The following is a 16,110-nucleotide window of genomic DNA, read 5'->3' on the forward strand; positions in this document are numbered from 1 at the left end:
TTCAAATATTCTTGCAGAATATTAAAATATTAAAATACTTCAAAATTTACAATTTATTCACATTTGGTTTCAGAGCAAGCTTTCCTACATGGAGTAGATTGATTTTAAAATGATCACTTTAATTAGTCCAAATTACACTTATATGTGGAGACAAAATTAGGACTGATCAGTAAGTGAAAGACATCAACAAAAAAAGTTTTATTTAAGAAATTCACAGTTTCTAATGGCACTACAGTTTCCTTTGTAGTAACACTCACTCCTGCTAACAAATACTGTGTAGCTCTTCCTTAGAGTAATTACACAGACAGAGAGAGAAAGAGAGGGAGTTAAGAAAGAGCGTGAGAAAAGAGTAAAGGACTGCAGCCTGAAAAGATAGCACTTGACTTACAAGGTAGAAGTGTAAAAACAACAACCAAAAGGCATGAGGAGTACAAAGTGCACACTGAGCCCCTGGGGTTCCCCACCAGGGTCAATCTCTATTCACTGGATAACGGGATCAAACAGGTTCGAAGTAGTCGTTCTCTCAGGACAAACACACATCAACAGACAAAGAGCGACAAACAGAACGCTCTTGCATGCTTTCCTATCTACACACTCGCATACAAACGGGAAGTTCATACATATTCCAAAGAAATACACAAAACAAGACAAGAAAACAATATAAAAGTTCATGACTTTCTGGCCGTCCGGAGACGCGCACACACACACACACACACACACACACACACACACACACACACACACACACACACACACACACACACACACACACACACACACACACACACACACACACACACACACACACACACACACACAGTCACATTATAAAACATGTTTGGATCCATAACCATCCTTTCGCCAAGTTCCCTTTATTCAAAAACAGAATAATTCATAATCCCATTTCAGCCTACAGTGGTGGGGGGAATGCATTGTGGGCGAGCTGGGGGAACGTGGGGAGCAGGTGACAGTGAAGAAGATACCTTTATTTATGGCCTCCAACAGGGAGAGCTGGAATCTGTACCGATTTACAGTTTTAATCTTCTGACAAGAACTAGAGCGGTGAATGAATGAAACAGATTAAAAAAAAAAAAAAAAAAAAGGTTTCTGGGGGAGTCTAATGTGACCGCGGTGTACGTGAAAACGCAGAGCAGAAAGAAGCAGAAAATGGAGGCTGGGCTTGAGAGGTCAGTCCATTCGTGGAGAGGAAAAAGTCAGTTTCTCTCTGTCATATCACAGTTAGGAGTCACCAAGCCCAATGATGTTTAGAGAGCCAGTCAAAGAACACACAGACGTTTTCTTCTGTTATCAGGTTATTAAAAACTTGTGAGATTTTTAATATCCTGTCTCACAGCATCTCATATAGTTGCACAGAAAAATCTCATTCTAAATGGTCAGTGTCACCACACACAGACTGGTGAGGACAGAAATGCAAATACACCAATTTCAGCCCATTCGTTCTTTCTTCATAGGACTTCCAGCTCCCAAAATGCCCTGAAAACAATAAGACGTGCATGGCCACGCAAATCTCAAAGGTGTGGTTGATTAAAAAAAAAAAAAAAAAAAAAAAGCCATGAAAAATCTAATTTTGAACATCTCGTAATGGTCACACGACCCTGTGCACAACGCCCTAAACACAGAACTGAGATGGGGTATCCCAAAGCTGTCCAGCCATTTTCCTACATACAAAATATAAATACAGCTACCGTCTGCGTGTACCACCGAGTGTACGTAATTGCATTTTATCCCCTTCCTCTCCCCCATGTAATGCTTTTAGTGGCACAGTCATGAGACGCTGCAGGGGAAGGGACACAGGGAGGGGAGGGTGCTAGACAGTAAACCTATGGGAGTCATCTGTAGTAGAGGGTTAAATAAATAAATAGTTAAATAAAGCTGGTCTCTCGGTGTCCTTGGCAGAGCCTCAGGGCTGTGCCTAAATAAAAATAAAAACTCTGTAAACAAACAAAACACGAGCTGGACACGGCCAGGCCTCAGCACGTGTCCTAAAGAGGCCCTAAACATCTACACACTAAGTAATTCCAATCCAACCACACACACCGATTTTAAAAGATCAAACACAGCGCTGAACTAACCTAGTTCAACACATCTATCCTCACACAGTAGACTCTAGTTTATAATATTTCACACAAATGCGTGTGTGCTCTGATATTATACATTTAACATACGTGTGCACGGATGCAGTTGTCGGGCCCAGCCCCCAAACTGCTCCAACAAGGTGAGCGAAGTGTCATAGTAAAGTAGTAGGATTTTGGAAACCGTTTTCCCTCCATTTGTACCACACACACACACACACACACACACACACACACACACACACACACACACACACACACACACACACACACACACACACACACACACATACACACACACACAGTGTGTTTCATCATTCAGCTCTCAGTTGGGCTTGGAGTCCTCTAGTTAGCTGGCTGAGAGAGAGAGAGATAAAGAGAGAGAGAGAGAGACCTCTGAAAGCATGTGAAGGGTTAACACTCTAGTCCCATTCAAGCAGCAACCCTTGCGTCGGGGTTAGAACAAGGAAATGATACAGAGAACAGAAAAGGATGAGAGGGATGAGAGAGGAAAGTGGAGTTTGTCATGCTCTGTGGTTCTTTCACACGGATCCATTTTCCTCCAGAGGAGCGTCCTCGTACTTGTTGAGGCTGCAGGTAATGACGCAATATGCTCAACCACATTTCATTTGACTCATATTAAAGGAAAAGTCTAGTCTTTTTAACAAAAACTGAATTTTCCATCATCGGGAGTCAACCCAAGTGATTAGTATCGGAACCTTTTCAATTGATCAAGTATTGACTCGGATTGACTCTCAATGATTGAAAAATAAGGTTTAGGTTACAAAATACCAGTTTTCCATTTAGGTTCCTGCTCTGGCCCCATCTCCATCAATAAAATGAAAACAAAAACAAAAATTCTCTTAATTATTTCATGTCCTCATCACTAAAATCTCTAGAACAGATAGAAAGGCACATGACCGTCATCAGGCCTCTGATAGGAGGCATGTGGACTCTGCTCGGCTATAGTTCGACACCTGGGTTCCACACACCGCACCCCAGGGTGCTGCTGGGAAATGTAATCCTGACGCGCCGACCCAGAGTCTGACACCCGCAGACCAAGAGTGCCGTGCACAAGTGACTCTACCAAAGAGTGAACACACAAGTCTTCGTGTGTGTGTGTGTGTGTGTGTGTGACAGGCATGTGCATGTTTTCAGATGTGTCCGGTGACCGCTGTGGCCCCGATGGTCCCAACACTGATGTCCTTGTTTCCCTTCATCAGCAGATGCAGGGCGGGCAGCGAACCGATGTCTCCCTCTGGCACGGAGGGGAACTGCAACTCTGCCTGCCGTGACCTCCGCCGCTTCACCGAGCGCTTCTCCTGCCGGGACCTAGTGGGGGCCAGCTGGTGGAGGGTGAAGGGCAGCGTTTGGCCGTTGCACAGGCCCCCCGAGGAGTGCAGGATGGGGGAGGGAGGAGGGAGGCGGCTGGCGTAGGACTCCTCCGAGTGGGTGGAGGAGCTGCAGCTGCCGGATTCGGAGGGCGCCGCCCTGATGCCGGCCTCCACATAGGGAGGGAGGTGCCGGACCAGGGGGGGCGGAGGAGGAGCAGGGAGGGGAGCAGCAGGGGGTGTGGCAGGGGGGGGAGGAGGAGGAGGAGCCAGAGAGGGAGGCGGGCAGGCTGAGAAGCCGTTACACCGGGGAGTCCCGTTGGTGAGAGCGGGGACGGAATTAGAAGCCATCAGCGTCTCAACCTTCTCCGACAGCTTTGTCTTGCAACGCTTTTTCTGCGGAGGAGAAAAATAAAACACTGAGAAAGATGAAAAGACATAAGCAAAGCTTCTGAGCGGAAATTAAATATTGTATTTATCATTCTTATTACTATTATATGGAAATGGCACGATACCACTCTTACTTTTCCGATACCGAAATATTGAGTATCTGTCGATTCCAATAACAAGACAATATTGTTATTTCAACTCTTAAATTCATCATATTCCTTTAGGTGCATGGGCTTTATCAAGTTTCCTGTATTAAAGTTTCCAGTTGATAAACTGCTGTTTTTCTTTTCTCCACCTTTAGCTTGAAATCACAGAAGATTTTCTGTGACATTTCAGGCTACATTTGTTAAAGGATCAGATTGAATAAGAGATGATTTGTCCTCAGCTCAGCACAGATCCATGCCATCTCTTCTATTAGTTATTATTTTGATCATAATTGACAGTAAGAATCATGATCAGGATTTTGTATTTTATTAGCTCATAATCATTGCTAGCATTATTGTTATTATTATTTGTTGTGACTTTCGGCTAAGACGTACAGCATAAGAGACAAAACAAACACTGACTAAGTGTGTTGCACAATGATGGAAAGTTTGTCGTCTGCTCCAATATCGGATCACACAAATGGGTCAGAGGCTGGGAGAGGAGCGCATGATGGAAACTGCGGTTTCTACAGAGGAAAGTGTCTGTGCGAGTGAAGATTATTGACATGAACATGGGAACATTCTTTTTCTTTTTTGTTAAACCCCCCTTCAGTCCACAGCGGAAGCCAATAGAGTGGCCTACCTACAGTATGACTATGAGGACGTCATGATGGCTGAACACCTTGGTGACTTTGATGGCCGGTCTCCTATTGTGTTTCATGTCATAAATTACATTTAAGCCTCTAAACAACAGATTGAGGCTAAATAACAATCTTACTGGACTTAAAAACAAAAATTCTGCAAGTTATGTCAATCAGATTTCAATATGCCAGTCTTAGAAATGTCCCATGACCCTGTGTGCATATCGAGTAACACCAAGGTTAAACAAACAAACTTGACATGTATTAATGGGGGCATAAGTCATACCACAGTACTGAGACCCTCTTCCTGCCTGTTGACTGACTGACGGGCTGACTGAATAACACCACAACAAACAGCACTAAGACCATCGAGGCCCCACATTAGCGGTTGGATTTGAACACTGTACCTTTTTCTCTGGAGAAAACCTTAGAGGTTCTACAATGTACAAGTCATCTGGACCTACTGAACAGGGGAGAGAGGGGCGGTTAATGGTGGAATGGGACACAGGAACACATACATGTCACAAGCATGAAATGACCGTGCAAGTAGTATGTCAGAGATCTATCCAAGAAAACTACAGATACACTACTGTCAAGAAACCAAATGCAGCAATAGTGTAGGTTTCAATACTAAAATGATAAAACAACAGAAGTATAATTGTATTAATACTAAGGTTTTGCCTGTTACTGCTGTTATCTGTCTGTTATTACTACTTGCAAACATCTATTATGAGCCAGTGCAAAGCATTGAAATCTATTATTATACTCCTGTAGCCTGCACATGGATACAAGCTGGCAATGACAGTCTCTCAAGGCCACACAGTCACACACAGTCACACACAGTCACACACAGTCACACGTGCACACAGTTGAGGGAGAGTGAAGGATAGGGAGTGTAGGGTTTCATGAGTTGAAGGGCCGTATTCTTTCAGAATATCCACGACAGCTTCCCGGTGACACGTCAGACTCAACCAATGAGAAACTGCCTCGCAAACACAACAGGACATGAGAGAAGGGCCTGATATTTGGAAAGCCGAATTTCAGACATTTTAAGACCTTTTTAAGGACCAGGGTGCAGACACCCTGGAATTTCAGCTGAGAAGATCTGACCTAATACGAGTGTGGAATATCGGACATCCGAGGGAGTTTTATTCAAAAACACAATGTCACGTGTGCTTAATGTAAAATTCTCTATGATTATAGTGATAATAAATGTGTCTTTATGACACAGCTCTGCATAAGAGGGAATCAGATAGGAGAGAAGGGAGAGGGGGAGAGCAGAGAGAACGTGGACGGATCGTCATGTAAGGTGTGGAAGGGCTGGGGAAGTGGCAGCGCTGTCTAACAATCAGCAGTCTCCAACACGTAGCTCCCTTCCAGCCATTCAAAGGTGCTATACAATTAAAACATGTTATTCATAATTTCACAGTTTTCGAGGCTTACCTGAGCTGTAGTAGACCTAGAGCACTGATGTGTGATTGGACATTTTGTGTGCAAAATTGGTAAAAATAAATAAATAAATAAACAGCAAAGCTATCCTTTAATTGTACTATCACAACTAGCACCCAGTAATATGTTTATGTCAAAACAATTGATAAAGCTGGAGACCCCTGATAAATTGGATTTGACTTCGCCATCTTCCTGTCCCAATCCAGCTTCAGATACAATGTGTTAGAGGAAACACGTGGACAGAGAGGGGTGTGTGTGTGTGTGTGTGTGTGTGTGTGTGTGTGTGTGTGCGCGCACACACGCGCACACAAGTACAAGTACGCACGCACGCGCGCGTGTGCTCGCGCGCACAGGGTTCCTACCTTCTGTAGCAGACAGCTGAAAGGATTTGGAGCGAACAAGTGGACTGGTCACCCTTCGCTTTAGACTCATATCATCGTATGAGGAAAAGCATCTGATGAGAAACAAAGTAGAAAAAGTGAATCACATGTTCAAACTGCAGACCTCAAAAGCACATTGTTTCGCAGATCCACAGAAACACACAAGAAAACACATGGACTATTTGAAAGCAAGAAGCTAAACTGGGTGGAGGGGAGTGTGCAACCAAAACATAGAAAGACGATACAGTAATTAGCAGGTACCTGAATCAAGGTCCAAGTATAACAGAACATTTTAAGATAATTAGAGGGGCTTTAAAAGGTTGGTGCTTTGGGGTCACACAGAACAGGCTGAACGAATTCTTAATACTCAATCTTTCCCAATTATTCAGGGTGTCTGCAGGTGTCAGAGAATTAAATGTAATACTTTTGAATACCTTATTAGGACAAATCATCTCTCTTATTCAATGAAGTATTGCAGGTAAGCACTGGAGACAAGTACTACATCTATATATTCATAAATGTTCTCTTAATCTCAAATATAAGACTGTTTGACTATACACACCATATACTTGTAAAAGGTTTCAGATTTTGCATCCGAAAGTATCCATAAGTACACGCTACTCATAAGGATGTACATTTGTGTCTATTCTGTGCCTCAAACATTTAGGCAAGTCTCTCCTCTAACTCCTCTATGTATTTATGTAATTCTGCAATGTCCTTCCAGGGATAAATAAAATATCTTTTTCTGTTTTGCAGTGTTGTAATATTTGTGGAAAATGACTTCCATTCACTGCAGTTCCTACTTTGTTTAACAAATAAGCAATTATTCGACATGCAAATATGTTTTCATTAAAAGCCACATTTTTCGAGGTGTGCACGTCTGCCGGATGGGAGCCTTTGCGGCCAGCCTTTTCCCAGAAACACATACGTGTTCAGCTCATCAACGGATAAGAGTGTGCTGGCTGTGGAGTATGTGTGTGTGTGTGTGTGTGTGTGTGTGTGTGTGTGTGTGTGTGTGTGTGTGTGTGTGTGTGTGTGGGCGCGCACGCATGAACCTCTTGGGGCTGGGGTAGTGGTTGCTCTTTGGCAAGGCAGCGGTGTGGGTGCGGGGGTTGGGGGAGGAGCTTCGACAGCACTGGAGGCAGAGCAGCAGACCAAGAGAGAGGCAGAGAACCAGAGACACCACCAGGTAGCACTGACGGTCAGACACCTGCATGGAAAGACACGAAACAGCTGCAGCAATACAGTCCATGATCTAAGCTGTTACATTACTAGCTCGCAAACTAATCATTACAGTAGGTCAACCATTAAGATATTTTTTGATGAGCACCTCAACATCGATACTTTGACACTATTTTTTGGGCATGATTATTGGTTTCTTCCCAAGATATTAACATACAATAAATATTTGAGTGATTAGTAATGTGGATATTATGATCAAGCTGGTAGAGGGGTCGATTAAAACAGCTAGAACAGTCTACGAAGTTCAGAAAACCGCATTAATTGACTATAATGCTCCTGAAAGACAACATTAAATTATATATCGAGAACAAAAACCACAGACAACATATGGTCTCGTATCACTAGGGCTGCCCCCTGAAAGTCGACAAGTTGAATCATTAGTCAGAAACCTGTCAGTCGACTGAGATTCTTCAGGTCGAGCTGTCGTTTTCTTTTTTTTTTTTTTTTTTTCCCAATGTGTATTACAATAACAGGATAAAACAGATAGAAGCATACAAAATGCACAGGGATAAAATTTCAATGAGGAATTATAAATAAGGGGAATCATAAATATATTTTTATATGTGTGAATCCGTGCGCCCCGATCGGCGTGCCCCATTCCTCCGAATAAACAACTGAAAACAGTGTGGGGACGGCGCACAGAGCACGACTGGCAGACTCGTTAGGATTATTATCTGAGCATAACGCCTGGAGAGGGGATGATCAGTGAGAGAGTCACGAAGAAAGTGTCCCCATTAAGCACGGTTTCATTCCAACCGTTCCATACGCACTTGTTTTGTTCCATAAGGAGATGTAAAATAAAATAACCTGCATCTAAAATAAAAACACACTGTTTTGGCGCGCCAATCGCAGGCACCCCATCGCTGGCGTGCATCGTCGGTTCAGGGAGACAATCGCAATCGCTCCCCGACGGGATGGCGCCCGAGGCAAACGCCTATTCCGCCAATAGGACGAGTCGGCCCTGCCCTGCCCCAATGCCCCTCCGCTGAATATTCGCACTGGACAGCTGAATGAGTCGGGTACAGCCCTACATATCACAATATTTTTATTATACAATATAACAATATATAGCCCAGTCCTATACACTTTTAATACACAGATAAAAGGTATTAATTCAGTATTTAGGATTTTTTGTTAAAGTGTGTGGTTGTGTGTACCTCTCTCTGCAGTTGGCTCACGGTAGCGGTCAGATTGAGCATCAGCTTGGTCACGTTCTCCAGCTGACTCTGCAGACCCTGGATCGACTCTGTCTGCTTCTGGTCCTGAACAGAGGTGAACAGAACAAAATCCAACATAGTACAGTTACAACTACTACCAGCCCTACTCGGACAGTTACTCCCACTACTGCAGTAGTTACCAGTTTAGTACTACTACTACTGACCTGCTCCTCGGCAATGCGTGAGGTGTTCAGCAGCTTGATGATGGTCTTGTTGAACGCTCGCTGCATCTCCTCCACCTGCTTTCGGTACCTGAACAACACAAACAATGCTTTGTAATTTTTGGGCCCAGGTAGTCAAATCAAAGACATTCCTAAAAGGTTTCTCTAAAGCTGCACTTCAATAATAATTCATAGTCATGAATAGTTCCTAAAGTTTTTAATTCATAATAATAACTAAACACTGCATTTGCTGTTTTGTTTTATTGTTTAACACAGTAATTGGATTTTCTTCATAAAACATATGAGTTTGAATTGAACTGCATCTTCTGCATCATCTTCTCGAACATTTTTTTTCTATAGCTTGAATAATTTACTTTATTATCTCCTTGTCAATAATAAAATTATTATTATTACTACTCTACTGCTACTATTAAAGATGTATTATTTTACTATAATTGCATTATTATAATTTTAACTACCAATCCTACTATTACAATTTTTATTACTGTGTGTTGTCACCTCTGGCTGAGCTCCTCCAGGTATCTGCTGGACAGACTCATGTTCATCTCCAGGGCTTTGATTCGGTTGTTGAGCCTCATAAATACGCTCTCCTTCTGGCTGGATCCGTGCCCCGCCCCGCCATTCAGCATCGCCCCATTCCCGTTCACTGCGCCGCCTACGTAATCCCCGGCGCCCTGCAGCTCCGCGTAGAAGTCTGTGGCTGTCCGGTGGACGCTCCCGCTGCCGCCAAGAAGGAGGTCGTCCACGGAGTCCTCCCCCCGGTGGGGCTCCGCAGGCTGGGCCTGAGGGTCGACCTGCCCCCCTTGGGGTTGGGAGGCCTGGAGGGTGAGTCTCTGGTGGTCTGCGATCTCTAGGTCTGAGTGGGTGTCGTAGGGCGACGGGGGTGCCACGGGTAGTTCGGTTGGAGGTTGGATCACGTCCCTGGGCTGCGTGGACATGGGGAACGGCTGGACGTGCTGGTCTTTGACAGGAGGGAGGTAGAGGTCCGGCTGAGGAGAGGCTGTCTGAGAAATCAGAGGCTGGAGGGGGGAGCTGGGCGTGGGGGTGGGGGTGGATGAGGCACCGCCCGCCTGCTGCATCTGCGGGACTGACCCCCTGAAGATGGGGAGAGAGTCCTCCGCAGGAGGCGGCGGCTTCTCCTCCTGAGTGGGCGTGGGACGGGTGAGGGAAGCGTGGGAGAAGCTGTGAGGGGAGAGGGTGGAGGTCCTGCTGGGCTCCAGGAGGATGTGGGGCTCAGTGATGTGCACGTGAGGGGCATGAGGATCTGTGAGCATGGTGTCAGCCTCCACGGGGGCGTTCCTCTCAATGCTGCCCCGTTGAGGAGGGTCGAGGTCCAGGACCGTCCCCGTGAGGGGAGGATTTTCGCGGACGAAGGTGGGGGAGGGTGCAGGACTTGCCGTGGGTGTTCTGGAGAGAACGGGGGGGCATGACCGGATCTGGGTGTCCAGTTTCCCCCGGCGGAGACTACGGCACCGCTCGCGGGCGAGCCTGGCGGAACACCAGCAGTGGAGGAGTTCAGGCAGCGAGGCCATGCAGGACAGGGAGAGGGAGGTGTAGAGCGGGCAGTACAGGTCGCGCTCCTCCCGTCGCCTCCTGGTCTGCTCCTTTTCCCGCTGCTGCTGCTGCTGCTGCTGCTGCTGCTGCTGCTGCTGCTGCTGCTGCTCCTCCTCCTCCTCCTCCTCCTCCTCCTCTCGCTCCTCCTCCTCCTCACCGTCCTCTTCCAGCAGCGTGACAGTGGACTGCCGGGGCTCCTCCTCCTCCTCTTCCTCCTCTTCCTCCACTAGAGTAACTATCTGTCTGGCCTCAGGGATCTTCAGCAATGGAGGGAGAGGTGTGGGATAGACTTCCCCTGAGTCTTCGTGCAGGGCTGTTAACTCCAGCTCTGTCGTCTCCGTTCTGAGGGGTAAAAAACACACAGCAGCATTTAATGCCACGTTCCTGGAGGAAGACTTAAAGTTCTGTCCATAAGAAGGGTTTAATGACAAAGCAATTTGGATTGATGGATACATTCAAGGCCACTTTCAAATCACAACTGATATCTAACTATAACGGGAGGAATCTCTGTCTGTATGTCCTTTGATTATCTCGACAACCGTTCATCCGATCTACTTCACACTTGGCGGGTGTATTGCTGGAGACTCAAGGACATGCAGTGTCGAATTTGGTGCAATTTGGACATGCGATACGTGTAATAATAATAGACTTTTAATAAACAGCTAGCCAGCGGCTCAGCTAGCCAGCAGCTCTGCTACTGAGTCACAGTGTGTGTGACTGTCTTTCCACGGTGTATGACTTTAACCGGCAGTTTCATCTTCCATTGTGGAACACAGGACTGAATCACTGACATTTTGTTAAGCTGTCAAAGTCTTCAATTTAAAGCGGGCATGTATAAGAAAGTCTTAAATTTTGACATGCCACGGACTGAATCATTGACATTCTGTTTAACTGTGCCTTTAAATGTCTTTTTTGATGGTTACATTTTTGTTTATTTTATTTAGCTTTGAACCTGAATTCCCCGCTGGGGGAATACAAGCTGCTGTGGAAACTGATACTCATATCTTATTTCTATTCTGTATGATTCAATTTGAAAATTGTCAGTATTTTGTTGGTAAGTTATGCAACCCCTTCAGATATAAATTAAATACCACCATAGTGACCAAATCAACTGAAATATACAGTATAAGTTCTGTATTAGACCGAATTTGTTCCGTGCAATATGAAATGACTTCTATAATGCAAGTCAGATGGCACACTGTAAACTTAGTAGCAATTCTCATTGTGTATAAATGTTTTATATATCAACACAATATCTTATTGTGACCCTTTGTCTCAAAATCTAATTGAACCTGCCCAATACCCAGACCAAATTAATAAAATCAGACGCTGCCACGGTAAATATACACACCAGGACCCCTACTACACCTGGTATTAACATACATCTTTGGTGATCCGATGACAAGTGGAAAGCTCTAATGCCAGGTGTAAATGCACCCAATGCGTTCGCAATGCGTTTGAGATCCGATCGCTCAGACCACATTCGGAGGTGGTCTGGCCCGCATATAACCACATTCATTTAGCAGTGTAAATGTGAACATGTCATGTGCCATATTGAAGGACCGCCTACTGAACTGACGTCTTCCGCGTAAGCGGAAGTATGTACTCAACGCGTGCCAAAGGTGTCATATTAAAGTCTAGGGCTGTACCCGACGCAGAATTTTGTCAGTGAAATCAGATTCAGCTGTTCAATGCAAATATTCGACTATTTACCGACGGCGGGTCACAAGTGGTTTCTCGAGACGCACATGTAGACGCACTGTAATGCCAGGTATAAACAGACGTCTTCAGGGCTGTCCACTTGTGATCGGATCACCGGTATGATAATACAAGGTGTAAATAGGGCTTTACAACCTGATATCACCCTCTGTTGATACAGCTTAATATATCTTGTTTTAAATGCATCATATCTCATTTGGAGAATATTGATATAACATGGATAACTCTGACAACAACAACCATCCAAACTGTGTGTGTGTTTCTTACGTTGTTATGCCACTCAGGGTTGCAGTGGCAGCAAGCAGGACTTCTATGCTCCCCTCTGTTTCATTCAGGGCCTCTGCTGTTGCATTAACTGCAAGTAAAGGTAAACACAGAAACATGGCATGAGTCAGAACTTTTCGGTGACAACTAGATGACACATGAGCACAGAACTTGAGATGGACTGGAGACCAAATCACTTCAGTTCTCAAGACTGTTTTTGTTTTTTATTTAGGTCGTTTGCTTGAGGTTTGCTTTGTGAATGCTTAAATCATGCCTGCTAAAGGAAGCCATAGAAAGTACACCGAACTTGCCAAACAAGAGCAGATGGGCCTTCGTAGCAGAAGGGTCTCAGCCGTTCGCCCATGATGCTCAAACTAAAATGAAAGCAGTTCAGCCTTGAGATTGGTAGGTCTGGGTGTGAGCGGATTTCCTCCTGAACACAGAGTTTGGATCGGACTTTGGGTTTTGAGAGTGAAATCTCAGCTGCGGTAAAAGTGGAATAAGTGGCACTGATGGACATTTGCGAAACCCCGCTAATATATGAGGTTGAAATATTACTTATTGTACCTTCAACACAAGAAATGCCTTAATTCATTGTGACCACGTTGGTTATGGAACAGATTCTGGAATCCCACCATAAATACTCTCATCAAAATAGAATGCTGCTGCAAATACTCTCCATGTCGTGGTTTTAGCAAATACTTGTTTATGAGTAGAAAGCTTGTGAATTCCGTGTGGAGTTTTTCCCCTCCAGTGTGAAACTAGAGGAGAGACTCTGCTGTGAGTCCGTGTGAGGTGAACGTGGCCAGACCAACGTCACGACCCCCCCACTTCAGCCAATGCAACTCAACTCCTCTGGAAGACACATGGAGAGCCATGGTTCTCTTGAAGCCTACTGACAGCAACCAACATCTGGCTGCCACACACACACACACACACACACACACACACACACACACACACACACACACACACACACACACACACACACACACACACACACACACACACACACACACTTAACAGGAAGGTTGGGAGGGAAAGACCCAGCCTTAGAAGCAGCTAATCTAAACAACATGTAGTTCTGTTATGTTGATTTGAACCCAGCAGACCCAAAGCGGCCGAGAGAAAGAGGAACAAAGAGAGTGAGGGCAGAGGGAGGAAGAGAGAGCAGTGGATACATGTGCATACTAATCAGATGGCAGAGCTGAAGGTGTCGGCCAACCTGCCAATCGGATGACGGGGCAAGCTGTGATGTAAGCTGTGATGTCAAGCGTATGGCTTCAGACCAGGATGGGTGACTCATGTTAACTAATCGCAACCAGAAGATCAAATTTGAGAAAAATATATATTGTTGCATGTGGACAAACCGGTTTTATTGTGCCCTTCGGCAGGATGTGTGGTAATTCAAATAGGAACATGCTAGTGGAATACCAGGGCCTTGTTTCCCTATGTCAAGAGAATAGGGAGATGGGCTGGGCCACGTCATCTATTGTAAGCTAGGGAATACAAGCTAATTCAAGTTGGGTGATTCAACAAAGTCAATATGATCATGTTAATATCATTGTTTCTATTGCACATTGCACACTGTTTAATAATTATACTCTGGATTTCAACCAAATTCAGTTTAACAGTACTAGGCAGGAATTTAGCCATAATAGCGAACCACAGTTTGAGGAATGTATATATAAGGCAGCTTTAGTGGTGGAAAGAGGAGATACGAAGAGGGATTTGGCAGTCAAATATTGTGTGGGTATGAAAAGTAGTTTACAAAAGACTGCTCCCACTAAAAGAGCGATCAGAAAATCTCCAGTATAGTGAGACACTTTCGGGGATAAAAAAAAGCAGAATTTAAGACTCCAGGCCACATGTACATTTTTATTGAGTGTACAGCAAAGTTTTGTGGTAGTTTTGTGAACGAGAGTTTCGAGGTGGTGGAGGTAGTGGTGGGGGGGTTACATACCTTCAGTGTGAATCCCATCCTCCAGCTCTGCTTTGGCCCCCAGGACATTGGCAGCGATGTTGTTCACCATGTTCAGGATGGCGTCTTAAAAAGAATGGTACGTAATGAAGAGTTATTTAACAAAACAAGAATGTTCCTGGAAAGTAAGCAGAAAGGCCGCAGCTCTCGGCTCAAAGTCCAATCATGGAAACCACAGGCGCACCCCACCCCCCCGCACCTCCTTCCAGGCGCTTCCCTCTGTTCTACCCCTCTTCTAGATCCTTCCAATATCCCTCCCAGAGTCAGTTCACTTCCCAGCATTTCACTTTATTTTCAACATCCCTACCAATAGCATGCCTTCTGCACAGGGCCTAGCCAAAGAAAATTCAGTCCATAGGGCTGTACTTGATAAATACAGACCTGTGTGTGTGTGTGTGTCCAACCCCCTTTCTCATAACAGACCCCCTCAGACCTAATTCAGGAGACACAGAGGCTCCACTGTGTGTGTGTATGTGGTAAAAAGAAGTTCATTTTGTGCAGAGTTTACACTCCAACCCCCAGTTTAGTTTTGTGTGTACATGTGATACTCGAGGGGAGCACAGGACATCTGGTCCACAGGTCTCTAATCCACCAGGTGAATGAAGTATCAAACATGTGCTGACGCATGTGACGCCTCGAACTAATAACCCACATTTTTTACTAGTGAATGCAATGGAAAGGAGTCCCATCCAGGATCATCAAATCATCCGACCTACTGAGTGTGAATGTACTTTGTGAATTATTTAGGATCTGGTACGTACTGGTAGCTGAGCCAAGCAAGTTCTTGGAAGCTTTGTCTTCGGTCGGTTGGAAGCCTGGCGGGTAATCTGAGGAAGATGCAAATTGTAAACAAATCATCACCAACACATCAAATGCTCTACACATGTAAACGTTATATATAATTGTATACATAAGTCTTTTTATTTGTAGTATTTTTCCCCCTCAAAACACTTATTTTTCTTCAAAACAACATCAACATGATGAAATCATTATGAGAAATTGCTAAATCGTACCGTAGTCCTCCTCCAGATATTCCAGTCTCTCTGAGGGATACTGAGAGTCTGCGATCTCCTCATACTCCTCCACCATGCTGGTTCCAAACACCCTACACACAGGCACACACACTTTGGTAAAGCTTCTTGGAGTTATTATGTGGGCTAACCCCAACCCTACCCCAGCTACACTCTGAGAGCCTGTTTGGGTCCTCTTTTCATTTTCTTTTCGCCCCTGGCTGCATTTGCAGGTAAACTTGAGAATCTTGTCCATTGCTACTTGTTCATAATCTGCATCAGCAACCATCAACCACCTTCATCAGGGCATCAACTTCTACTGTTGTTACAACAACGGGCGTATCGTCAGTCTCCTCTGGTGGTTCTTGGAAATATTCTGTTTCAGTACGCGCTGCTTACACTGACTTGGACCTATCGCACTACTCAGATTAAGGTCTGTGATATGATTTAGAACTTCCACCACCCCCTTCTTGTAATCCATTACAACATGGAGATGAGTTTCACAGACAAGTGA

General features: G+C 44.8%; 1 protein-coding gene across 1 annotated transcript in view; it reads right to left on the minus strand.

Annotated features, from left to right (window-relative positions):
- Positions 1-183: 183 nt before the first annotated feature.
- Positions 184-16,110, minus strand: part of suco (SUN domain containing ossification factor) — a gene marked incomplete at its 5' end in the record, with an annotated part of 63,986 nt that continues 48,059 nt past the window's right edge. The window contains 11 exons of the mRNA XM_080024354.1: positions 184-3,820; positions 5,006-5,061; positions 6,410-6,501; positions 7,483-7,637; positions 8,827-8,931; positions 9,051-9,138; positions 9,567-10,964; positions 12,609-12,696; positions 14,569-14,652; positions 15,348-15,413; positions 15,600-15,691. Of these exons, the coding sequence (XP_079880480.1) occupies positions 3,248-3,820; positions 5,006-5,061; positions 6,410-6,501; positions 7,483-7,637; positions 8,827-8,931; positions 9,051-9,138; positions 9,567-10,964; positions 12,609-12,696; positions 14,569-14,652; positions 15,348-15,413; positions 15,600-15,691 (2,797 nt within the window). The 3' untranslated portion in view covers positions 184-3,247. The remainder of the gene's footprint in view (positions 3,821-5,005; positions 5,062-6,409; positions 6,502-7,482; positions 7,638-8,826; positions 8,932-9,050; positions 9,139-9,566; positions 10,965-12,608; positions 12,697-14,568; positions 14,653-15,347; positions 15,414-15,599; positions 15,692-16,110) is intronic.

The sequence above is a fragment of the Zeus faber genome, assembly GCF_960531495.2.
Source record: "Zeus faber genome assembly, chromosome: 1".
Lineage (NCBI taxonomy): Eukaryota > Metazoa > Chordata > Actinopteri > Zeiformes > Zeidae > Zeus > Zeus faber.